Source organism: Ursus arctos, unplaced genomic scaffold (genome assembly GCF_023065955.2).
Source record: "Ursus arctos isolate Adak ecotype North America unplaced genomic scaffold, UrsArc2.0 scaffold_18, whole genome shotgun sequence".
NCBI classification, from domain to species: domain Eukaryota; kingdom Metazoa; phylum Chordata; class Mammalia; order Carnivora; family Ursidae; genus Ursus; species Ursus arctos.
In genome coordinates, this window is record NW_026622852.1 from 54,570,526 (window position 1) to 54,596,560 (window position 26,035).

The 26,035-nt window shown below is 58.4% G+C and overlaps 1 protein-coding gene across 1 annotated transcript in view; it reads left to right on the forward strand.

Annotated features, from left to right (window-relative positions):
• The first annotated feature begins 213 nt into the window (after window positions 1-213).
• The window catches only part of PRRX2 (paired related homeobox 2), a 49,408-nt gene continuing 23,586 nt past the window's right edge, over window positions 214-26,035 (forward strand). The window contains exon 1 of the mRNA XM_048223399.2: window positions 214-780. Coding sequence (XP_048079356.1) covers window positions 519-780 — 262 coding nt within the window. The 5' untranslated portion in view covers window positions 214-518. The remainder of the gene's footprint in view (window positions 781-26,035) is intronic.

Genomic DNA, 26,035 nt, shown 5'->3' on the forward strand with positions numbered 1-26,035 from the left:
GAGGAATTTGTGAATGGAAGCTGCGGCGGAGGGGGGGGGTGCTGACCCCTCCACTGTCGCCTTCCCCCGACACTTGTTGGGGGATTTAACAAATCCCCAAACACTGCACTTTCCCACTCCTTACGTTGTGGGTGGGGAGGGTGAAGGGAGGACACCCGTCCTTCCCCCTCTCCCCGCCCCCAGCTTCCCGCCGGACACGGCGCGGGACCCCCCTCCCTCCCCGCAGCCGCAGGGTGGGGGCGGGCGAGGCGCTGCGGAGGGAGGAGGAGAGGCAGGGGCGAGGTCTGCTTCAAGAAGGGGCGTGTGGCCCGAGGAGCTCGCGTTTTAGCAACTTGGAGCGAGCGCGGCGGCCGAGGGGAGGGAGAAAGTTTGCCGCCCCGACGTCAGCGCCGGGCGGGCCGCGGCGGCCGGGGGGCGAGGAGGCGGCGGGCAGCGGGGCCGAGCGCGGGGCGGCCGGGGCGCGCTCGCTCCGACCCGCGCCTGCCACCCGCGCCGGCGACCCCGGGGCCCTCGCGGGCATGGACAGCACGGCCGCCGCCGCCTTCGCCCTGGACAAGCCGCCGCTGGGCCCGGGGCTGCCGCCGCCGCCGCCCGCGCTGGGGCCCGGCGACTGCGCCCAGGCGCGCAAGAACTTCACGGTGAGCCACCTCCTGGACCTGGAGGAGGTGGCGGCGGCCGGGCGGCTGGCGGCGCGCCCCGCGGCCAGGGCCGAGGCGCGGGAGGGCGCGGCGCGGGAGCCGTCCGGGGGCAGCAGCGGCAGCGAGGCGGCGCCGCAGGACGGTGAGTGCGGGCGCCGGGCAGGGCCGCGCCGGGGGACCGGGGCCCGGGGGCGTGGGAACGGAAGCACGGGGTCCGCGGGGCGCGCGGCCGGCGGGGGTCCGGGCCCGGGCGGGGCGTGGGGGGTGGGGGCACGGAATCGGGGCGCTGGCGCGGACGCGGCGCCGGACCCGCTGAGGGTGAGGCTGCCGGGCCGGCCCCGCCGCCGCAGCGGATGGTGGAGGGCGTCTGTCTGTGGTCGCGTGGGCTGCGGGCACCAGGGCTCTGGACCCGGGGAGGGGCCCGGCCGCCTTTGGCCGGAGCCGCCGCCGCCAGTCGTGGGAAGGGCGGGGAGGTGGGCCGCCTTTGTGCCCGGCCCGGGGGCAGCCCTCGCGGCCGCGCGGCCGCATCGCCTGGGAAGTGGGTGTGATTATCGCCATGGCCCAGCTAGGGAAACCGAGGCTTCCGGGGGGCAGAGCCTCCGAGTCACCAAACTGGGTTCCGAACTGTGCCCCCTGCCTCCGATCCCACCCCAGCTACTGCTAGGTCTTAAGAGGGGTTCCTTGGCTCGGAGACGGATGCCGGCCCCCCACCTCCCGTTTGCCCCACTAGCAGCTTCCTCGGTGGAATGGCCCGAGCCCAAGGAGCCGGCTAGGCCTCTCTCCTCTGCTGAGGTTAAAGGTCATCAGGAAAGAGCTTTAAAAACAAACAACCCACCCAAGTGGCTTTTTTTTTTTTTCAGAAAGTCACACTGGATCATAGGGGCCTGAGCCTTGGTGAGAAGGGGGAAGGGGAAGCTAGAGCAGGAGAAGACCAAGATAAAGTTGAGGTCCCGGGTCCTGGATGGTTTCGTGGGGGGAGAGGGAGGACCCGAGTCCCTGCAGCTCGGCTCCCCTACACCCTGCGGAGGAGGTAGGATGGCTGAGACCACAGCCCCGTCCCCTAGCTCTGGAGAGCAGCCTGGCCTGCTGGAGGCTCTCGGCCCCTAAAGGCTCACCCCGTTGACTCCAGCAGCCTTCCCGCCAGCTCCTGGAGACCCCCACTGCCTGCACCAGCCTCCAGGTCTCAGACAAGAGTCCAGGCTGGCTGCACGCCCTGCTTTTCAGATGAGAGGAGGTGCAGGGAAAACCGAGGTGACTTCAGCCTCGTCTGACACCTCGTGCAGGAGCACGTGCGGACGTGAGGCATGCCTGACACACAGCTGCGCCTCAGACAGCACCCAGCTGGTACCAGCTGCGTCCGGTGGTTACCGGCTCCCTCCCAGTGGCGTTCACTGCCCCCCAGCCACAGCGAACCAGCATCTCTCTGCACCCTCCGGGGGGGGGGGGCATGAAGCAGGCAGACCCACCCCTGGGAACTGGGGTTTCCCTGATGGAAAAGTGGAAGGAAGGTGTCTGGCTTGGACCAGGGGTAAAGTGGGGTGCCTTCTGGTGCAAGAGGAGAGGGGCTCTGTCTGCCTGAGTTTGTTCCAGGACCTCTGCTCTCCTGGGAGGCGCAGCTCGCTCGGAGCCGGCTTCCCCTAAGGGGAGAGGAGAGGGCTCTGATTTTACCCTGATGAATGGGGACCCCCTTGGGAGTGGGGAGAGAAGGAGGAGCAAACTGAAGGTGAAGCCAAGAACGAAGGGAGAAAAGGAAAGGAGAGAAGAGAGGGGTGCAGGAGTGATGGGGGGAGGAGGGAGGAAGCACAGGCTTTCTGTACTCTAGCCCTGGCCAGGGGCTGGGCGCCTGTCTCCACCCTGGCCCCCAGCCGTGGGGAAAGACAGTGGAACGCATTGCTTCTCTTGGGCACAGCGTAGAAGGTTTCCAAACTCAGGGTTTTTCTGGGGAGTTCCAGAACAACTCGTGTCAACTGGAGACATAAGTGCCTGGACAGGGGGCCACTGGCAGCTCCCCAGGCAGCTCAGTGGGTAGGGGGCCTCCCCAGCAGCCCCTTAGGGCCCTACCACTCTCAACGAGAGCCCTGGAGGCCTGCGGGGCCTTTCCCCAGGTGGCGCTTCCGAACCCCGGGGGTACGCAGGCACTGGAGACAGAGAAGGCACTGGGTGTGGGGTCAGGTGGGACAGGGCGAGAGCAGCAGCAGTCTGCCCCCAGAGGTGGGCATTTCCTTCCCCTCCCTCATCTGTGAGGGACAAAGGGCTGCAGGCAGAGTCGGGGCCAGGCTCAATGAGGGGCTCAGGGCTGCCTCCTACCTTGGAACCCTCCCCACCCCAGCAGTGCCTGGGAAAGGGCGGTCCCCCTCAGTGCTTCTGGCCCACAGGGAGATTTTCTCCAGGCCTCTGGAAATTGAAGCAAACAGGACAATGTGGAGAGTTCAGGAAGCTATGCATTTCGGTGTAAAGGATTCTCTGTGTTGGGGTTATTATATCTTTCTTCCTCACTTTTGGTGTTAGAACATCCTTTCTTTTATGACCTTAGGGATAATAACTGGAGATTGTTTTATGTTAATGTCCTTACTTGGCAAAATTAAAAGGAGGTAACCCTACACTCATTCCTTAGATTGGAAGCAAATCACTAGTCCATGAAATCCAAATGTTTTATAGAGTCAAGCATCTCCCCAAGGCCAACTGGGCGCATTCCAGGGGTGCCCGCCGCCAGGCAGAGTTCCCCCGGAGAGGCAGGCGGGGCAGCAGAGGCGGGGGCTGTGTGTGGCTGCCCCTGGCCTGTGAGAACCCCTTGGCCTGCTGTCTGGGTGTGCGCCTGTAGAGAGAGGGCAGAGGCCAACTGCCTGCTCTCCTTCCTCTCCTTCCATAGCCTTCCTTCTCAGGCAGGTGCCCCCTCCCACTAACACTCACCGTGGATTCCCGAGTCTTGAGGTCTCCAAACTGGGGGACAAGGAACCTTTCCTCCAGGCATCTCAGTGAGCCCGGCCTGCATCACTGGACCCCTTTCCTAAGTGGGCAGCTAAGCCTCAGGGTGCCGGGACTTCCGCCGCCAGTCCTGGGCCTGCTGGGAACACTGGCGCCTCGCTGAAGATTCCGACATGCCCAGAAGTGGGTTTTCCTGTGGCTTCTGGAGCTGTTTCTGGGCTCAAAGAAAGTAACTGACACGGAAGAGAGACGGGGAGCCCCCTATTAAAAAGGAAGGGCTAATGGGGAAACTCATGAGTTCGAAAATCGATATTTTCCAATCTGCCAGGGGAGCAAGGCTCACTTTTTTTTTTTTTTTTAATATTTTTTTTCTCTTTTGTTTTCACAAAGCCACCAGTAGATGTAGCCTCTTCTTGCCAATGATTTTCCCAGAGCAGGCGCCCCCGGAACTGGCCGGGAAGGCTGTGGCTTCACTGGTGACTCAGAGCAAACCGGGGTCTCGCGTTCCTCCCAAATCAAACGCTGAAATCTGCGCCGGGCGCTGAGCTATGCCAAGCACGTTAGGAAAATAAACCCTCGTTTGCTGCCTTCGCAATGACTTACAACAAAAGAAACCACATTAATAACTGAGATTTTCTTTAAAGCATTCCCTCCTGTGGGCAGGGCGGAAACAGGGATGCGGACACACTGGGAAAATAAACAAGCCCCTGGAGCCGGGCGGGAGAGGCCCCCAGCCCGGGAGGCCTCCCCAGCCTTTGCAGGGCCGGTACCTGTTTGGAGACCTCAGGACCAAGCGGTCTACTTCCCAGGGAGTCGGGGCAGCCCGGGGCTTGGAAGCTGGGGGCACAGGCTGAGCCAGGGTGGCTCAAGCCCCAGGGGGAGGTTTGGGCTCCCTTCACGGAGCTGCTCCCTCAGCCACATCTGCTAAGGGAGGGCCAGGAAGCCAAGGGTGAGCCTGGTTTGGGGTGGGGACCTGCCCCTTCCCCTTGTCAGTGATGGGCGGGAAGGGCCAAGTGTCTGAGTGGAGGACCTGAAGGGACCATCGAGTTCTAGAGAACTTGCCTTCAAGTCCTAAAACAGTTATTGTGGTGAAATATACCCAACACAAGGCTGGCCACTTGCACCATTTTTAAGCTCACAGTTCAGGGGCATGAAGCCCACTTCCACTGTTGTGCAACCATCACTACTCTCTGTCTCCAGGACTTTCTCATCTTCCCAGAGTAAAATTCTGCAGCCATGAAATACTGACTCTGCACCCCCCCTCCCTGCACTTGGCACCCACGCCTCTCCTCTCCGTCGCTGTGAATCTGATGACTCTAGGGACCTCATGGAAGGGGAAGCTTACAACATTCGTTCTTTGGTGTCTGGCTTATGTCACTTGGCATGACGTCTTCTGGGTTCCTCCACGGGGCAGCAGGTGTGAGGATGTCCTTGCTTTTGAAGGCTGAGTAATATTCCAGTGCGCGCGCGCGCGTGTGTTTGCGTGCGCGCGTGTGTTTGCGTGCGCGCGCGTGCCACGTTTTCACACTCCATTCATCTGTCGCTGGACGTGTGTGTTTCACCTTCCGGCTGTTGTGACTAATGCCGCTGGGAGCGTGGTGTGCGAAGACCTCTTCAAAGCCCTGCTTTCTCTTCCTTGGGGTTTACGCCCAGAAGTGAAACTGCTGGGTCACGTGGCAGTTCTAGGTTTCATTTTTGGAGGAATCGTCACACTGTTCTCCGCAGCCGACCGCAGTGTTCCGCCACCTCCCACCCCCAGCTCGCTGTGACAGGTGGCCACGCACTCCTGGGGCTGTGGTGGCAGGAGCCCGGGAAGCGGGCGGCGGGGACGGGAGCTGGGCAGGTGCCGGGGGGAAAGACAGAAGGGTTCCTTCAGAGCCCGGCCTTTTTCAGATCGAGCCTGCTTTTCTTCCCTCTTCCTTTGCTTTCCCTGCCTCCATTTCCGGGGGGCAAGGCAGGAGGGGGGCAAAGCCATCTGCTGTGGGCGCAGAGCCCTGGCCTTGGCTGCCCCCTGTGTGCGTGACCTTGAGCATGTCACATCCCTTCTCTGGGCTCAGTTCCCACCTGCACAATGGGAGGCAGGACCCAGATGTTTGGGAGGCCCCTCCTGTCCTTCATCATGGTCTGGTCCAGGCTGAGAAAATGCCCCAGGGACGGGGAGTCTCCAGGTCTGGGTCCCGGCGGGGCCTGGCGAGGGCAGCCCTTGGCACACGCCCTGAGCAGGACGAGAGGAAGATGCGTGAGAGGCTGAGGAGCCAGGCCTAGAAGCAGAGAGCCCAGGGGAATTCGGTTGGAGAGGACCGCTGGGTCCCCCAGGATGGCTGGTGGGAGGGGTGCCTCCCTGGCTTCTTGTCAGCAGGCCGGGCCCTCGCTTTAGTTCATTGTTCTCGGCTTCAGGCTGGTCTTGTTTCTCTAGCAGACCATCTGCGTGGAGCTTGGGGGTGTGGCACAGGAACCTTGGGTCAGCTAGCACCCCACAAGGGCCCTTCCCCACGGGCAGAAGCTCAACAGGGCTGGAGCTGTCACTGTTCCCTCCCAGAAGACTCTGGAAAAGTAGCTTTGGAGCAGTAGTGATAATGCCTGTCTGCACACCGCACTCGAGGCCCAGAAAGCATCCTGAGGCCCAGTGTTGCCATCTACGAAATGGGCACCATGGACAGGGATGTCCCTATATGTATGGTGAGCGCTGAGTGGGTGTGGGAGACGGCACACAGTGGGTGCTCAATCAAGGGGCTCCGCTGTAGCTCGTTGAGATGCTTACAAGAGGGCTAGTGATCTGCCATCCCTCATTTTTGGAGGCCCAGAGAGGCAAAGCGACCTGCCCAAGGTCTCCCAGCTGGGAAGGGAGGGGTGGGATTTGTTGGGGAACTAAAGGGGGGAGAGAGGCAGGAGGGGTTAGGCCTTGCGGGCCGCACAGAGTGGGGCTATTGGATAGGCCCTGTGCCGTGTTCAGGGTTTCTAAATGGGCGAAGACAAGGAGAGGGTTTGGTGGCTTGTCCTAGGCAGAAATGTGAGGTCAGATGGGAGGAGGTGAAACTTGAGGGGCTTCATGGTGTCCAAGACCCAAAGGACGGTGGCTGACCCTAGGTGGAAGTGCATCTTGGGGGTGACTTAAGGGGGAGCCAGTGGGTCCCCTGAATGCATCCTCCAAGTGGCACATCAGGGTTGGACCCTGGCCAGGGGCTGGCCTGGGCTTGGAGGCTGTGGGAGGGGACAGGGGACAGGGGGAGAGTGGCCAGCGGCCCTCACAGGCACATTAACCAGGTGCTCCCTCTGTGCCCCCCAGGGCTCCACCTGCCTCAGCCCCATTGTCACCCACGACGGAAGTGGGTCCTTCCATCATCCCCGTTCTATGCGGAGGGACACGAGCCACTGGCCAAGGTCCCATCTTCCTGCGGATTTAGGGTCCCAGCCCAGTTCTGTCCTGTTCTGTCTTGTTCTGAAGCCCCTGTTCTCTGCCTCTCCCTGAAGCGATGCCTGGAGCCCCTGGAATGCTCGGTGGTCTGGCCAGGGATGGCCACTCCCAGGCAGGTGTGGGCTGCACTCAGGGAGCCGTGAGGCGGCCAGCCAAGGGGTCTCCTCGATGGCTCGGGCAGATGGGCAGGCCTGGCAGTGTCGGGGGCTGCCCAGCTTGGGTTTGAGAAGGTGTCAAGTGAGCGGGGGGTCTTCTACCCCTGCTGCCCAGAAACATCTAGAATGGCCTCCCTCACCCTCCACAGGCCTGTCTGCAGCCTCCTGGACCCAAGAGAGCAGTGGAGGGTCCCTGTCTCTGAGGAACATTGACAGGACTGCCTCCTGTCCCAGTCTAGCCCAGCTCCCGTGCTTACTTACTCACTCCACGATCCTTCTCTTTCTTTCTTCCTTCCTTTCTTTCCTTCTTTCTAGGATTATTTATGTATTTATTTGACAGAGAGAGAGAGAGAGAGAGCGTGCCCAAGCAGGGGGAGTGGCAGGCAAGGGAGAAGGAGAAACAGAGCCCGATGTGGGGCTGGATCCCAGGACCCCGGGATCATGACCTGAGCCCAAGGCACACGCCTCACTGACCGAGCCCCCCAGGCGCCCCCTCCACGATCCTTTTCTGAGTGCCGACTATGCGGCAGGCCTCGAGCTGCTGCCGCCTGCTCAGACTTTCAGATTTCAGGCCCCTGTGAGGTTGCCAGGGGCTGCGAGGGACGAGCACGGAGGGGCCGGTTGTAAGAGCTGCCCAGAAAAGCGCTTACTCCCAACGACCGCCGTCCTGCTGCCTCCAGCTGTTTATCCGAGAAACCTGCAGCATCTCAGGGTCAACACTGGTCCTCAGAACCGACTTCATCTCGCTAAAAAAGTCACAAATTGCCTCTATTTTTCTCATTTTGTGGTAGGTCAGTGAAGACCTTGTCATGGGCTGGCGTTTGGGAACCACATGGTGGACTGGTTTTCCCAGACACACACACAGAGAGGCAACACCCCCCCCACACTCACACACACCCTCTCACCCACACACAACGCCCCCACACCCACACTCACACTCACACACACGCACACACACACCCTCTCACCCACACACAACACCCCCCCACATGCACACACCCACCCACTCACAACCCTACTGACACACTCACTCACACACACAACCCCCCACACTCACACCCACGCACACACACACCCACCCACGCACACACACAACCCCACTCACACATTCATACACAAGGCCAGTCACTTGTGCGCACACACCTTCCTCAACACACGCGGACACGCCCCTGCACACCCTCACCACTCGAACCCACACCCACACCCTCACCCCCCTTTGTCGGGGCTCCAGCCTGGCCCAGATGATCAAGCCCAGGCTTTGGGTGGGCAGGGCGGCCGCAGGCAGCCAGTGAGTGGCCGAGTGGCCGCAAGGCTCTGGAATGGGCCAAGGGTTAAGTGGCTTTTGTGAGGTGGTGAGTAGGAGAGCACCGGGGGAGGGGGGCTTCCTGTTTAGACAAAGAGGGGGGAGTTATCTGGCCAGCTCCCAGGCTGAGCAGTCGGGGTGCTCCAGGGGCTCGGCGAGGGCACGGGGTGGGGGGGGCAGGGAGCAGCGCCCAGGAGTCGTGGAATCTCAAGGTCACGGATCAACCCAGATGCTCTCCCGGCCCCTACGCGTCTGGCCCGTTGCTCTGTGTCCCTTCCACATCTGGGAAGCTGCCTGTCCCCAGCCTGGCTCCAAGGGGCCACCGTGATGACAGGCGCCGTCCACATGGGGTCCTTTACAACCAGTGATATCTTTTTATGGCATCCTAAAAGACGAAGCAGGCTCTGGAAGACATTATTTTTGGTCCCTCTCGTGATCCATTCTGCTTTTCTGTGCATGGGAGGGGCAGCTGGGACCTTCCGGTTTGGCGGGCAGAGGGGCCAAGGAGTTCTAGAGAAGCTCGGACCTGGCGGCCAAGAGGTGGACAGGAGCCGCTGGGCAGACTGTGGTCTTTGGGGGAAGGTCCTTGGTGGGTGGCAGTGAAAGGGCAGGAGGCCGGGGCAGGGAGACTGGAAGCTTCTACACAGGGCCCTTCCACCCAGAGCTGAGCAAGCACCTTGCTGCCTGAGAACTGACCGGGTGAGGGGGTGTCTCCTCTGTGACACTGCTGTCCAGGAGGCCGTAGGTGGGACCCCAGACACGGCCTGGTCTGAGGGGGTTTGGGCCATCTGTTGGTCAACCCGTGGTCCCAGAAATCACGGCATGAGAATCACCCAGGTAGCGGGTTGACATACGTGTTCTTGGGCTCCACCCCCACCCATGGAATGATGCCCCGCGGGGCCTGGGCATCTGCATTGAACAGGTTCCCCAGTCATCTTAGTGTGCGCTGAAGGGTGGGCAGCACTGGACTCTCACAGGTCCTTTCCAGTACGGCCCCTGCACCTCTACCACTCTCCTTGGCTTGCCGGAGTGGAAAATGGTCCTCGCGGAGGACGAGAGGCCAGGTGGAGCCGCCGTGGGAAGCCCGGAGGAAGCACCTGGAAGGGCCCAGTGTCCAGGAGGGGAGGGAGCTGCCGGGGCATCTCCAGAGACCCGACTTGAGTCTTGAGTCCGGGAGGGAGCAATTGCTGCGGACAGTCCATAGCATTCATTGAGCACCTGCTGAATACCAGCCCAAGGCAGCCTGAGGGATTGGAACGAGGGGGTGTGGCCACCGGGGAAGATTCCTCTCTCCTTCTCAGGCATCCTGACTCCCTCCAGCTGCCCAAAGCCACCGAGGAAGTATGCAATGATCCCCGGAGTCTAGGGACAAGGCTGGCCACCCCATGCCGTGACCCCAGATGGCCAAGGAGCGTCAGTGACCTCTTGCTGGAAGCGTCCCAGCGGTGGGGCGTGGGGGGGAGGTTCAGAAGCCTCACTGCGGAGCTGGGCTCTGTGCCTCTCCTGTCACTGCAAAAGCCCCCTGCCAGCATCCTGCCGGTCTGCTGCTCTCTCGCGGGGGTCCCCAGGGGCGGGCTGTCCACCGGCCCCAGGGACGGCCCACCGGCCCCCCCATCCCACCTCCCTGTCAGTCCTCCCCTCTTGCCGTGGGCGGAGACATTTCCACGCCCGGGATGGCGTTATTAAAAGTGACATTTAACCAGAGCTGGAATTACCACGCGGATGGCTGCAACCCGCGGAATCAAAGCGGGAGCCGCCGGGCGCGCCTGGCAGGGGCCCGGGCCTCTCCTCCACCAGAGCTCCGCGCGGGCCTCCCGTATAAAACCCCCCGCAGAATGCCGAGGTCTTGAAAGCCAGTGCACCTCCTTTCATTAGACTAACAAATAATACGTAACAGAAAACATCTGTTAACAGCAGCCCCTAATGCTCTCAAGATGGTGCTGCGGGCGGCCGGTCCAGGCAGCGGGCAGCCGGGCCACGCAGGGCCCAGCTTCTGGCCGCCCCCTCCCCAGGGTGGGTGCGGGGCCCTCGGGAGCACCCGGCACCCTCCCCCATCTCCCCTGGGCCTCCTGCCCCCACGCCCGCCGGCACCCAGGGGCCTCCTTCTCCGCTCTGACTCGACTCTCTTCTTGCTGATGACAGTGAGTCATCCGAGGGTCTATTGGCGTGGGGACCGTGCCGCACCAGCTGTGTGACCTGGGCGGGCTTCTTCCCCTCTCTGAGCGCCTTGGGCATCCCCGAGGGGAAGGCCCATGCCTCCTTGCAGGGCGGATTTAGAGATTTAGGGGGTTGCTGAGGCTGAGCGCAGGTGGGCGCGGGAGTTGTGCTCAGCGAGGGTATCTGTGGTTAGGATTCCAGTGGGGGGAACAGAGGCTCGGGGAGGGTAAGGGACTGGCCTGAGTTACATGGTAGGTGGAGAAGCGAGGCTTAGAGCCTCCGAGTCCACCGTCTTTTCACGATGCTGAGACGCACAGATGAAAGGCGACCCCCTCCCTACAGCTGATGGTGGAGGACGAGCTTCTCTTGAGAGCACGGGCTGACCCTGCCCTCACTGAGGCCCCACATCCCCTCAAAGCCCCCACCACTCACCCCATGGGCTTGGAAGCCCAAGGGGCCTCCAGACGCCACGTCTTCCCAGATGGGGGCCTGGAGACCTGGCCGCCTCTCCGGGACCTGGAGCGCCATCCTCTGGCCTCAGACCTGGAGAAGGAAGGGCTGCCTCCCACCCTAGGAGCCGGCCATCCAGAAAAACATCCCAAGAGTGGGAGAGAAGACCGCTTGGCACTCGGTCCCCTGTTTTTCCTCATGGTGAAGCTACAGAAAACAGGCCTTTTGCCTTCCCTGAGAGACTGCTCAACCCCATGCCTCCCTGTCCCCCTCCCCCTCCAAGAGACACCTTGCCTTGGGGTTCCAAGAACACTGGATGGGATCCATTCATTTGCTCATTCATTCGGTGCACACGTGTGTTGTTTTGAGACATCGTTCTGGGAAAACACCAGGGGACAGGCGAGAGCTGGCCCCTTACCAGGGAGTGGACCAAGAAGGCTGTGTTGCTGCCGCCGTCCTGTCCAGCCTTTCCTCTCTGCCTGCCTCCCCCTTACAGATAGGGAAACTGAGGCTCAGAAAGGCAAAGTGACTTGCCCAAAGCCACTGAGGAAATATGCAGTGATCCCCAGAGTCTAGAGACAAAGCTGGCCACCCCATGCCAGGACCCCAGATGGCCAAGGAGCCGCAGTGACCTCTTGCTGGAAGCATCCCAGGCCCTTCCAGGGAGGGACTGTGCCTCCCATCTTCCCTATTCTCACCCAGAAACTTCTGCGGTGCCCCGAGGAAGGCACTGCTTTTCCAGGGACACCGTCTTTCAGAGCCTGCCCCGTAGCAGTCAGGCAGGAGGACCCCGGGGCTGTGCGGTGACGGAGGGGCTGGGGCTGGGGGCTGGGGAGGGACCCCAGCCTTTGGGAAGCTCGTGTTTCCAGAGACATCGTGTTTTAATTGGAAGGCCAGCCTCTCCCCCGGCTGCCCAGCCACGACAACCCCGGGCGGGGAGAGTGTCAGGGCTCAAAGCGGGAAATTGCTGGAGACAAGAAGGAAAAACGGACTGCTCTGGTTTCACTGGGAAGGAATAAAGGAAAGGCGAAGATCTAACGTGGCCGAAAGCAAGGTCATTGTTTCAGGCAACTGTTGCTGTTGCCGTGAACTCAGGTCTGGGCTGAGCAGAGCTCCCAAGACAGCGGCCTTTTCAAGGGGCTGATTTCCATCTCGGGGGAAAGAATGGGGGAGCACACCATGAACGCTGCCCTCCTTCCTTCCTTCCACAGAGCTTCGTTGAGCACCTACTCCGTGTCGGGTGTGGGCTGGAGATTGCGGTCCCAGCGGGGATCAGGGAGGTGTGGTCCCTGCCATGAAGGAGATGTCCTGGCTGCTATGAGAACAGACAATGGTGCCCCCTACTTGGTCTGGAGGTTCAGGGAAGGCTTCCTGGAGGAAGTGGAATTTCAGATGGGACCTGAAGGATGAGTGAGGCAAAAGAAGAGGTTGGGGGGACACCTGGGTGGATCAGTTGTTAAGCGTCTACCTTCGGCTCAGGATGTGATCCCAGGGTCCTGGGATTGAGCCCTGCATTGGGCTCCCCGCTGGGAGCCTGCTTCTTCCTCTCCCATTCCCCCTGCTTGTGCTCCCTCTCTTGCTGGCTGTCTCTCTCTGTCAAATAGATAAATAAAATCTTTAAAAAAAAAAAAGAAGAAGAAGAAGAGGTTGGGAAGGGTGCTTCAGGTGTCGGGAAGAGCAGATGCAGAGGCTTGGAGGTGAGAAAGAGATTGGCTGTTCCAGGAGCAGAGGGGTGGGAGGGAGCACCGTGGGAGTGAGCCAATGAGCAAGGCCTGGTCCAAGACTTGTCACTGTTGTATTAAGAGTAGTGGGAGTGCTTTCTGCTCGTCTGTGGGTGTCTGGAGTGTCCAGAGCAGCCGGACCCTCCCCAGTAGCTTCTCGCTGAGCCAGTATTCCCTGTCGTGTGGGAAATGGGTGGCTAACTTTGCAACAGCATGTGTCCTAGCTGCCCAGAGCCTCCAGGGTGCCCCTGTCTCCAAAGAAGCTGATCACAAGCCCTCACTGGCTGCCCTGGGCTAGCAGCTCTGAGATCTAAAAATCCCAAGGTGGGGAGGAGCGGCTCCAGGAGCCGTTCAGAACCAGACTCGGGGCGGGTCCTATTCCCAGCATCGGGCTCAACAACCTGCCATCTGCCGGATGGACCCACCACTGGAGCTTCATGCCACAGGGCACGATGACCCCGAGATGGAAGCTTCATTAGCAGACCTGTTAAGTAGGCGAGGAAGGTTGGCCCAGGCCCCTGGCTGCGAATCCCGCATCCCTGGAGGGATGGAGGGAATGTGGGGTGCTCGGGGCTGAGTCGGGGCAGTGGAGCTGGCTGACTTACAGGTCTGTTCACCTTCATCGTCATCATCACCGAGATCCCAACAATCAGGACCTTTTATTGTGCAGCTAATACGTGCTAAACCGCCCACGGTTCATCTCATTGATTCCTCCCAGGTACTCCAGGAGCTCAGTAGTCCTCTGGCCCTATTTTCCAGTCGAGGAGGCTGAGGCTCAGAAAGACAGGCTCTGTAGAGAGGACATGGGGGTGCCAGGTCTGAGGCCCTTGTCCTCGGCACGCTCCTCAGCCTGGCTGGCCCAGAGCCTCCGGGGCTGCGCCCACTCCAACCTCACCCGGACTCTCCAGGCTTGCTTAGGAAGGGATGGACGAGGGGCACCATGATGCTGGAGCCGATGCTCCAGCTCGACCCGGGCAGGGGGGCTGGGATCCTGGAATAGGGACAGTCTCCCTGGTCCCCTGTGTAGCTCAGTGCTGGCACTGGTATAGAAACGGAGCTGGCCCCAGAGAGTTCCAGTGGGTCCCTCACCTTCTCGGGGGCAGGGCATGCTGCTCTTAGGGCCTGGCTTGGCCGTGGGATTCTGGCCCCAACCTCATCTCTGATTTCTGATGATCTTGGGAAAGCACCTTATTTCCTTGAGCCTCAACTCTCTGCATCTGCAAAATGGGTGTAATGATAACACCCGGAGCTTGGGTTGTTCAGAGGAGCTGATGAAATCAGGCAGGCAAGGGCTCAGTGCTACGCCCACATGGCCAATTTGTTTTCTCTTTTGCTCTCTCTGACGCTTGGGAGGAGGGGCCAGATGCCCAGCTTCGGACCGCCAGGCCCTCCCCCAGATGGAAAAACCAAGGAGAGCGAAGCTTCCCAAGGCTCCACAGGAAAAGCAGCTGAGGTTAGGAACAGAGTTCCGGGTCCCACGAGCTAGCTCTAGCAGCCTCTGCTGGTACCTAACTCTGCTTTCCAAAGAGGGGACAGATTAGGGACAGATGCCCTGGGCATCCTCCCCCACCCCCGCAGGACCCCGCCTGGTGACCTGGGGTCCGCTCTCTGGAAGGACAGCGTGGGTTTGCTGCAGCCCCAGCCTGGCTGGTACTGACCGCTTCTCCCATGCGGAACGAGCATCTTGCTTTATGTTCTGTGGCACGAACTGTCACCATGTATAATTTCATGACAAATACCGCCTATAAAACACAACACAACTATTTTTATAACGTGGCATTTGAGGTTAAAAATTCAAATTAGCGATTAAATGCAACTTCTAGAAGTTCTGTGCATAAGATGGCTCAGGGAGAAGGGCTGAGATATTCAGATATGCTCCCTCAGGGGTTGCAGATGGGTTCTTGCCACATAGCTGGAACACTTCCGTGTGCATGAGTGTGCGCACACACACACACACACACACACACACTCAACTGATCCCGGGCTCCGGCAGAGCTGGTGTCGACATGGTGTTTGCGCTCATGGGGAAGCTGATCTTGATGCTGGCTCCTTTCTCTGCCCAGGACCCCAGTGTCCAAGCGGCCATCAGAAGCCGGTTCCGGGTGGATCTGGGTTTGTAGGCAGATGGCAGGGGGAAATGCACAGAGCTTGGGGCGCCAAGAAAAGAAGGGAAGGTATCAGGTTTACCTCCACTGGGTGCCAGCTCTCAGCTTCTCCCTAAACCCTCTCCTCCCTCCGCCTCTGCAAAACCAGAACCAGATGGAAATCTAAGTGAATGGTGGGTCCGTGGACAGGGTAGATGGCGTGGGAGGGGGCCCCAGGCAGGGAGGGGGGAGAAAAGCCGAGGAAGCCCCGTTCCAAAGAGGCCAGAGGTGGGGTGTGTGTCCTTTGGTCCCCAGGGGCCGGCCTGGAATCCTCAGAGGAGAACCTCAGGGTTCTGGAGAGCTCCGTAGCAGCTTCTTGGACTTTGCAGATGGTGGCGAGTGTTCCCTGCTCTCTTCAAACCGGTGTCCTCTGCACAGCAGATTTCTGTCTCTACCTTCCCCTGCTACAGGCAGGCCTCTGAGGAGGGGGCACGGCCCCCGTTAGGAAGGCAGCAGTTCTGAGGAGTTCATAGCCAAGGGCTGGGGCCTGGTGGCCTTGTGTGTCCAAAGGGCCCCACGGAGAGGAGGTCCAGAGTGGGGCCGGTTGAGTCAGACCCAGCTCACATGGCTCCCTGGGGCAAAGGGCTTCCCCTTTTGGGCCTCAGTTTCTTTTCTTTTTTTTTTTTTTTAAAGATTTTATTTATTTATTCGACAGAGATAGAGACAGCCAGCGAGAGAGGGAACACAAGCAGGGGGAGTGGGAGAGGAAGAAGCAGGCTCACAGCAGAAAAGCCTGATGTGGGGCTCGATCCCATAACGCCGGGATCACGCCCTGAGCCGAAGGCAGACGCTTAACCGCTGTGCCACCCAGGTGCCCCTGGGCCTCAGTTTCCTCATCCGCAAAGGAAGGATAGTGACACGTGGGTTGTGAGGACGCAGAAGTAGGAGGCCCTTGGCCCGGGACTGTTACTGCCGTGGCTATAGCCAGCGACTCCCGTGGGGGTCCCTGAGAGCATGGGCCGAGGACCCAGCCTCACCCCTGGCAGCTGCTGGTCCCCAGGGACCCTCATCTCCCCCGCAAGGGGCAGAAACTGTCCCAGCCCAAACTAGTTCCATATTAAGGCAACAACGCCCCCTCCACCCTGAGCCCCACCGTGGGCAGGGCAGGGCGCGAGGGGGCTTGTTTATTCCCACTGTCTGCTGGCACCTCGGGGTGAGGTGGAGGGGAGGGGGTGTGGGCAGCCTCTCCACGCCTTTCTCAGCAGGGTCTGTGTCCATCCCAGGGGACCAGCGCTACCCGGCTGTGGACACAGCAGACCACCAGAAGCCTGGGCCACCACAGCGGGGTCAGGAGCAGCGCCAGGGGAGGGAGGTGGGGGTGGGTAACAGCTTCTAGCCCCCTCTGGAGACCCATTACCTGCATTTCCCCCTCTTCCCCTGCCTGTGCCAGCACCCGCTGCTCCCCATTAAGGCCACTTCTTTGGGTGAAGTCACTGTTGGAAGAGAGCCCCTGTGGGGACTCCTTTCATAACAGTAACAGATCATCTCCCGAGGAAGCTCCCACTTGGGCTTAAGACCAGGGCACACATCTCCCCCCCCCCCGATCTTTATAGAAGGCCATCAACATCCCCATTTCACAGGTGAGAAGTAGAGGTTCCTCTTCTCAACATATATTTCTTGAGCCCCATACTCAATGCAGACACCGGGCAGACACCCACCCATCAGCCGTTAGGTGCTCCCAGGTTACAGGCGACAGGTGATTAGCTGATAATGACACAGACGGGTAATGAATTGCAGTGCCAGTAAATTCCACCAAGCTGAGGAGCACAGGGACCCCTGGGGCTCCGAGACAGGAGTTGCCATCCCAAGGCTGCACAGCCAGCACGTGGCAGAGGTGAAATCAGACCCCGGAGCCCTCCCATCCCTGCTCTCCCCACGGTGGGGTGCCACGCTGTGGCTGATGAGAGCCCCTCCCAGCAAGCTGAAAAGATCCACATCTTAGATTAGTTGAGAGAGGGGTCCACGACAGCACATGTGGCAGGGTCAGGGCTGGGAGCAGAGGAGACAGCATCCCAAAGGCGGGTCCACAAGTCCCTCAGGTGCTGTACTTGGGGGAGGGGTTCCCCTAGTGGGGGGCGCAGCGCTCTAGTTCTGCCAGGGTGAGGACGAGGGTCCAGGTGCGGGTGAGGCTCCAGCTGTGTGCTAGTCAGTGCTGTCATCTACAAAGGAGAGAAAACCGGCCCCAAGTGGCTTAAGCAAAAGTAAAATAATGATGCGCATCCCTAAAAAATCCAGGGCGGGACTTCAGGCGCTACTCGATCCAGGGTTGAACATTGGGGCAGCCGGCATCTCTTGCTCTGCCGGGATTGGGTCCCTGCCCATCCCCTAGCCAATCACAGAGGAGCTGAGTGCTGATTGGCCGAGGGCAGCGCTGTGTGGGTTGGGCTTCAGCGGAACCCCTCGGACCCACAGGACAGAGAGAGGCTGCTCTCCAAGGGGTTGCTGCCTGGCGTCGCAGAGCTTACGTTTATAAGGAAGGGTTCCCCCAAATAGCACCGGGGACTGCTTTACGTGCTTTACATGTATTATCTCACCAAACACAGACGGACCTTTATATGCCCTCTTTATAGATGAGGCAGCCGAGGCTCAGAGAGGTCAAGTAACTTTCCCAAGGTCACTTGGCTTGTGGGTGGAGGAGCCGTAACTCAACCATGACCTCCAAAGCAACCAACGCCCATCCAGGTGATCTGGGCAGCTGGCCCTGGGACCACCCTTCTGCCATCTTGTCCCCTGCCGCAAGGGCAGGCAGCTATGTCACTGAGGCCCCGCATGGCAGAGTGTGTCGGTGTGGCCCCGCGGGTCTGTCCAGCTCCCTCAGAGTCAGAGCAGTCTGTGTCCTGGGCTGAAGGCTGGTGGCAGGAAGCCATGGAGGTAGCTTCAGAAGGGGCTGATCACTGCCCTTGCCTGGGAGCTGGGCACCTTAGGGTCTTGCTGGGCATGGGCCCCCCTTCCAGTCGCAGCATCCCCCTCCCATTACATCAAACTCTCCGTGGCAAATACATTTTTCTCCACAGCCAGGAGTACTGGTGGATTTGGGTCGTGCAGCTGACATGCCATCATGTGTGATCGGTATGTCATTACCCGTTTGTTCATTACCCTCCCACACTGTATTCTGGAACCCATAAAAAAACTGTATTTCTGGTCTTCCATTTTCCTGGGCCTTAGGCATTGTGGGTCTAAAGGCTAAACAGAGCTGGGCTGTGAGTCACCCCCGTATTCAGTCCAGTGTTTGCTGAGCACCTGCCTTGTGTCAGGCACCACTGTCAACACAGCCCTGGAGAGGGATGGAGGGAAACAGGCTGGTGCGGTCCGGGGGAGTTTAATCAGTGATAGAGACGTGTCTGGGGGAGGCAGACAGACCCCCAAGCCTTTGTGCAGTGGGGAGGGGAGGGTTCCTACCGGAAGTGGTGCCTAAGGTGAGAGGTGAAGACTGGGCTGGGCTTCAAGGCAAGGTGGAAAAGTGTTCTAGCCAGAGGGAACAGCATGAACAAAGACAGGAAGTGACAGAGTGTGGCTGGTGGGAGTTTTCTGGGGGGCGGGCAAGGAACCAGATGAGCCTCAGGAAGGGGGGGCGCAGGTCCTGAGACCGGGATCCGGACTGGTCTGGCGTTTTGGCTCTTCCCTGGGTCCCGCTCAGGACCAGGGTGAGGAGAGCGAGGCACTCAGGGCGCAAGATATCAGGAGGCGCTCACTGCCAGGGCTGAGCCAGGGCAGGGCGGATGTCTGAGCGGGCTCCCCACCCCGGCTCAGGAGCCTCAAACTGTCTTCACAATCAGCAGCCCCTGCTCCCTTCCCCAGCCCCCTCCCCTCCCCTCCTCTTTGAGAACACTCCAGTGTCCTGATTTTGTGAGTGTGGGGCCTTGGTGGGTCTGGTGGGGGGGGGAGGGTCTCAGCAGAATGCTAATGAAATCAGAGCTGCCCAGGTGGGGGCCAGGCCCTGGCTAGGGTAGAATTAAGCAAATGTGTCCAGCCCGTGGCACTCTTTTCCATATTTGATTGGTACTGGCTGGGGGACAGCCCCCCCCCCCTGCAATGCAGCCCCCTGCAGGGGGGCATGGGGACATATGACTGAGGGTGGGGGAGCAGGTTGCTTCCTCACTCCTGGGAGCCTGCCAGATGTGGCTTATATCGGGCATTCAGGGTTGCTTCGTGGCAGGGAAGGGCAAAGATGGGCCTCGTGGCTTGGCAGGGAGCTTGGCCTGTAGAGCCCACCCCCTCCGGATAGGTGAGGTGTACAGAGGGCCCACCTCATGCTTGTCAGCTATAGTGACACTTGTGGGTCCTGTATCTTGACCGCTTTCCAGACGTCATCCCACGGAATCCTCACAACAATCCATGAATCATGTGTTACGCAGACAGGGAAACTGAGGCACAAAGCTGTGAAATGATTTGCCAAGGTTACAGACCCAGCAGCCTGATTTGCAGCCCCTTTTGGCCACTGTACCCGAGTCCATGGAATCCTCATAGCAACCCCGTGGGGAGGGTATCCTCGTATTATCCCCACTCAAGATTTGGAAGCAGCCAGGTAGTGTGGCCCAGGAGCTAAGGGCAGGGAGACTCTAGCACAGATCCCAGCTGGGCAAGCTTGGGCAGGCCCCAGGGACTCTCTGGACCTGTTTCCCCTCTGGAAAAGCAAGCTCATGACTGTATCCCCCTTGCACCGTCTCTAAGGGTGGATGAGAGAGGGTTTCGAGGGCTCAAGGGCCCCCTGATGTGAAGGGGGGTTGTTTGGAGAGCCTCCACCCAGGCCGTGGGCCCAGACGGTGAGCTGCCCCCACCCCCGGCTCTGCCCCTCCCTCTGTGCCTTCCTGCCCCCTCCCCAGACATCAACCTCATGTCTTCTCTAAGGAGCACCATCGACGTCAGGACGAGGTCTAACTGACCCTGAAGGAGAAAGGCCGGGAGGGCTCCCTGGGTCCACATTTCAGCTGCTCCGCCTAGCTCCGTTCAATCACACTGGACCCACAGAGGCAGCTGGGAGCTCACAGCCTCGTAGGACTTGGGACAGGGGCGCAAGCCTAGAAACGAGTCATGAAGAGGCTGAAGCCGACATATGCATAAGGGGTTCTGGGCATCGGGGGGGGGGCGCTTTTCATGTGGACTCTTACAAGATGAGTAGATGGTCCACACCACTCTCCGCCGCCGTGGCTTTGGATCTAGACCATCTCCCCCCCTTCTCATGCGTAGAACGGAACAGAAAGTGTCCGCTCTGCCGAGACTCCCCGGAAGTGATGGACAGTGAGGGTCTCCCAGGAAGGAGGTGAAGTGTGCACAGGGCAGGAATGTTCCACCTTGTTGTTTTTCTGAGAGGCCCACGGCTTAGGGGTGCTGGGTCCGTGGCACACCTCACCACACCCCCACGCCTCTCTAGATCTCTCCTCTTGCAGCTTCCCCGTCTTCTCGGACCTCCCAAGACACTCACGTCTAGAGCAATCAGCTTGCCCGCTCTGGTCTGAATCCTGACTCTGCCAACTGGCGAGCTGGGTGACCTCAGGCAGGTCCTCACTGTCCCTGAGCCTTGGTTTCCCCGTCTGTAAAAGGGGCATCAATGATAGTGGCGATCTCCCAGGTGCCTTTGGCTCCGCGCCCTGCACATGGGAATTGCTCCTCACACGCGTACAGATTCCATCACTGCTCGTTCCCCGCCTTATACCCGGCCCCGTGGTGCTCGGTAACCTGAGTTACCGCCTGTGACGATCCACTTTGCGGATGGAGAAATAGGCTCATTTTGGCCAATTGGCCTGTGGCCATAGTGCTGGGGCTCGACTAGGCTAGTCTGATGCCCCAAGACCATGCACTTGGCATTGTCAGTGAGTGGTTCTCAACCCCCCCGGCTGCACGATAACTTTACCTGGAGAATGCTGGATGAATGCTCATGGCCAGACTGCAGCCCTGAGTCAGATTCTTGAGGGTGGAGGGCTGGGCGGGGCTTGGCATATTATTTTTGAATCCCCACCTAGGGATTGCGCTGAGCACCTACCATGAGGACCCCAGGTCCCCCCTGCTGTCTCCATCCCTCCCCCCGCCTTACCCAGCACATCCTCCCCTTCCCTGTTTTGGGGGGTGCATCCTCTTTCCCTGATAATTGGCATGAAACCTGAGTTTTCTCTGAAAGAACTTTTCAGCCCTCTGGGCACACGCTTGAGGGTAATGAGTCACTTAAAAAAGACCTCGGTGTTCAGAGCAGGCGACGTTAGGCACACAGGTGGCGTCGGGTCAGTGGGAAGGTTCTAAACCCTGGCGAGCTTATAAGCAGGAGGTGGGGGCATCACAGCCCCCCACCCAAGGCAGCAGTTCTGGGGGGACAGACACGGCTATCACCACCCATACGATACCTGGTTTCCAAATCCGAAATGGGCTGCACACCCTGATGCCATCTCCGACAAAACACGCCTGCGCATGGACGAGGATTCGCGGAAACCGGCCAAACTGAGACCACCTCCCTTGGGTGCTCAGAAATTGCAGTGGCGGGGCGCCTGGGTGGCACAGCGGTTAAGCGTCTGCCTTTGGCTCAGGGCGTGATCCCGGCGTTATGGGATCGAGCCCCAGATCAGGCTCCTCCGCTATGAGCCTGCTTCTTCCTCTCCCACTCCCCCTGCTCGTGTTCCCTCTCTCGCTGGCTGTCTCTCTCTCTGTCAAATAAATAAATAAATAAAATCTTAAAAAAAAAAAATTGCAGTGGCGTGCCCGCTAGGAAGCGTGTGGGATTTTGGAAGCTGGTTGTCAAATACAGATGTCATCAAAAGTTAAATTATATAAATTTACATGACACAAGCTTTGAAACAAAGGCGATATATACTGGAAACTCACCTCTTAACCATTTTACTACATTTGCTATGATTTATAGGCTTGGGGTTATTTGCATTTATGGTATCTGGACGGTGCAAATACTAAATCCTGGGGTGCTTCTGCGCATGTCCTCCCGATTTAGCCTTCACTGGTGTCACGCTGTAGCTAGAAATTGGCTGTGGTGGAAGTATTTCTAACCCAGGAATTGGCAAACATAAATCCAGGGTCCCTCCTCATAGAGAACCTGTTGCTAAACATTTAGCAGCACACCACAGGCTATGGTTAATTTTTTTCCCCTTTTTGTTTTCCCTTTTAAATAGACTTTATTATTTTTTTTAGAGAAGTTTCAGGTTCACAGCAAAATCGAGCAGGAAGTATAGAGCGTTCCCATAACCCCTCCCCTCACGCCCACAGTCTGCCCCACTATCAACACCCTGCGGGGGACTGGCACGTTTGTTAACAATTCATGAACCTAAATTGGGGCATCATTGTCACCCAGGCCGTAGCGTTTGGACCAATGGATAATGACAGACATCCCCCATTATAGTATCGTACAGAATAGTTTCGTTGCCTTAAAAAATCCTGTGCCCCACCTGTTCATCCTTCCCCTGCTGCCAACCCCTTTTTACTGTTTACCGAGTTTTCCTTTTTCCAGAACGTCATATAGTTGGAATCAAACGGCCCGTGGCCTTTTCAGATTGGCCTCTTTTACATAATAGCATGCACTTAAAGTTCCTTCATGTCTTTTCATAGCTTGATAGCTCATTTCTTTTCTTCTTCTTCTTTTTCTTTTTTTTTAGAGAGAGAGAGAAAGAGCACAAACGGGGGTGGGGAAGGGAGAGAGAGAGAGAAAATCTCAAGTACGCGTCCTGATGAGCACAGAGCCCGACCAAGGGGCTCCGATCTCAGGACCCTGAGACCATGACCTGAGCCAAAATCAAGAGTCAGATGCTCACCGACTGAGGCACCCGGGCCCCCAGTTGCTCGTTTCTTTTAACACTGAATACTATTCTATTATCTGGCTGGACCACGGTTTATCTGCTCGCATCCTGAGGACGTCTTGGTTGTCTCCCAGTTTGGGCAATTATGAATAAAGCTGCTATAAACATCCACGTGAAGCTTTTGGTATGGACGTACATTGTCAACTCCTTTGGGTAAATACCGATGAAGCATGACTGCTGGCGAGAGTAGGGTTAGTTTCATAGGGAAACTGACAAACCGCCTTCCAAAGCGGCTGTATGTTCTGCAAGCTCACCAGCATGAACGAGAGTTCCTGTTGCTCCACGTCTTTGCCAGCATTTGATGTCGTCAGTGTCCTGGGTTTTGACCATTCTAGTAAGTGTGTGGTGGTGGTGGTGGTGGTGTTTTAACTTGTGATTTCTAATGGCACGTAATGTTCTGCATCTTTTCCTACGCGTATTTGCTATCTGTATCCCTTCTGTGGTGAGGTGTCTGTTAAGGTCGTTGGCCCATTAAAAAAAAAATCGGGTTTTTTCTAATTTAGTTTTGTAAAAAGATTTTCTCATGGTAGCATCTTTTTTTTTTTTTAAGATTTTATTTATTTATTCGACAGAGATAGAGACAGCCAGCGAGGGAGGGAACACAAGCAGGGGGAAAGGGAGAGGGAGAAGCAGGCTCATAGCAGAGGAGTCTGATGTGGGGCTCGATCCCATAACGCGGGGATCACGCCCAGAGCTGAAGGCAGACGCTTAACCGCTGTGCCACCCAGGCGCCCCTCTCATGGTAGCATCTTAAAAATAATTGTTCTCTCCGGGCAAAACTTGCCTTGCCAACGTGACCTAGCAGTGTGATATTTCTGTACGAGAGGCAGAATATTGTCCCTCATATAAATATGTCAAAGGAGGTAGGATGATTTCTCTTGCCGCCACGGAGGCCCCGGACAAGAGTTTGCTTCCTGGAGATGCCAGATTGCTGCTCGTTTATTTCCTTAAAGAGGCAGAACTGAACATCTCTCTCTTCGAATGTACTTCTGCAACTTACGTGGAACTTCCCAAAAGAATGTGTCAGGGGCCAAGGGGCAGCGAGATGGTGGCACTTTGTAACACTGTTCTTGAGGTGGAAAGAGCCCCAAGAGGGGAGCAAGACCCATGCCCCCCTTTGTTCGGAACTCTCCCAGCCCCCTTGAGCAAGTCGTGCCTCCTTTCTGGGCTCCATCTTCTGCGTCTATAAAGCCAGGACACTGGAACCAGGCTCAGGATTGACAAATACTCACCTTCTTGTTGGAACACCCCCTTCCCGAGCCCGTGGCAAACCAGGCAGACCCACCAGGGCTCCTCCGAATCTCCTTAACACAGTGTTCCAAGCGGTTACTAGCAGGTGATCAGAACCGGGGGTGGGGAGTGGGGATGACACCACCATGAGTCAGCCCTGGTCTGAGTGCTCTCCGAAGCCCCTTGCAACCCTGACTCTGTGCGGGCTGCTGCCTGGGGAGGACGTGTGGGCACACTCACCCGTGCTCCGCAGGAACACGGACCGTGTCCCACCAGGAGGCAGTGTGGTTCAGGGGTTAGGAGTTGGGGTGCTGATGGCTGGTGTATCAGGGGGGTGTGAGTGCCTGATTAGTCCCCCACTAATAGGCTGTGTGACTTTAGTGAAGTTATTAGTCCTCTCAGACCCTGTTTCTTCATCTGCAGGATGGGTCGGTGATAAGGATCTGTCTCCTGGGGTTGCGGGTGTGAGGACTCTGCCATGTCATGTGCATAAAGTAGCTGCAACATCGGGGTCTCCGTGGAGGGCAGCTGGGGAGCCCCTTCCAGAATCGTGATAACTAGTATCGTGTCTGGGGAAGCCTCTGGTAGTCAGGCAAAGGCCTCATGGCTGGGCCAAGCCTCTGGCTTGGGGAGGTTCAGTGCCCCTCCCCCACTGCCAGCAACACCCTCCTTCTCCCACCAGCCCCCCCGCACCCTCTGTGTGCCTGCAGCTTCCAGATGGAAGGGGCTCAGCATACAGAAGACATGGGGTATGCTACAGGCCACACAAATCAAGGCGCAGGGCCGCGGGTCCCACAGTAAATCTTTTGGGGTCACCCGGCAGTCCGGGGGGAACGCAACACCTCACAGACCGCTGGCTGGGCTTGCTTGGGGCCAGGGCCTCACCAAGTCCCAGGGCCTGAAAGTTCTGGAACTCCCACCTCCACCCCTGACCCTGGAGTATGGACCGAGCCCCTGCAAGGGGCATCCCCTTCACAGGTTTCGGGCGGAGGAGGAGGAAGGGGAGGCGACCAGATGGAAGGAAAGGCAAAGGGACAGAGTTCTGTGACCAGAGCACGCCACCAGCTCTAGGAGCAGGAGAAACTGCGTTTGTGGAGGGACAGGGCGCTGAGGGGGCAGACGCTTGGTAGAACCAGCTTCCCCCCAAATCAGCTGTCACTTTCCAGGCCCTACTTTGCCAGTTTGCTTGTTTGGTTTGGGTTTTACACCTGGAAGCAGTGTTGGTTCGTCCTGGCCAGTGGCCTGGCCTTCGCCGGCTCCCAGGCCCACTCAGCATGTCTTACCAGGGGCTGGGGGGTGGGGTGGGGGGGTGTCTCACCACCGGAGGGGGAAGTAAGGCCTGGGAGCTGGGTCAGGAGCCCCCAGTTGGCTGGAACCTCCCCTTCCTGCACCACGCTGTTCTTCTCCTGGCCCCGCATTCTGGGTGGTGAGGGTGGGGGGCGGGAGCCCCACCAGCCCAGAACTTTAACATGGGAATTGGCTGGAAAGTAAAAACAGACGGGCTTCCGACGCCTGGACACATTCACCAAGGCCATAGAGCCCATTACCTTCCGGCTGGGAACTTTTTCAAAAGCGTGGTTTTCTTCTAAATCCTAGAATTTCTGATGACCCAAGTTAACAAGCCCCCCAAGTGAATTCAGAAGGTATTAATGGGAAAGTTCTGAACAGAACTCCTCCATGGTGTAAGGAGCTCAGAAAAAAAAAGCTATTCTCCTCTTTTAAGGGTGAGTGTGGTCCTTTGATGTGGGTCCATTTTCTTATAAAGTCCCCTCCGAGGGGTGGGAAATGCTAAAATTTAACCTGGAGCCAACAAATTACTTGCCATTTGCAAGCACATGTGCTCACCCCTAGGGGCTAAAGGCGTAGTATGTACGTTCGTATAAAGACGGAGAGAAACCCACTCACTGAGCCCCTTCAGCCCACTCAGATGGAGATCCTTTAATCTAGTACCCGGACAGTTTCTAAAGATCAGAATTTCCTTTAAAAGCAAAACATGTCGTGTCATACACCCTTGAGTAATAAAAAAGGAGGTTCCAAAGCAGAGCGGTTCCCCAGGGCAAGGTAGGCCTGGAGTGCACCCTTCCGGAGCAGGGTTTGATGCCCCGGG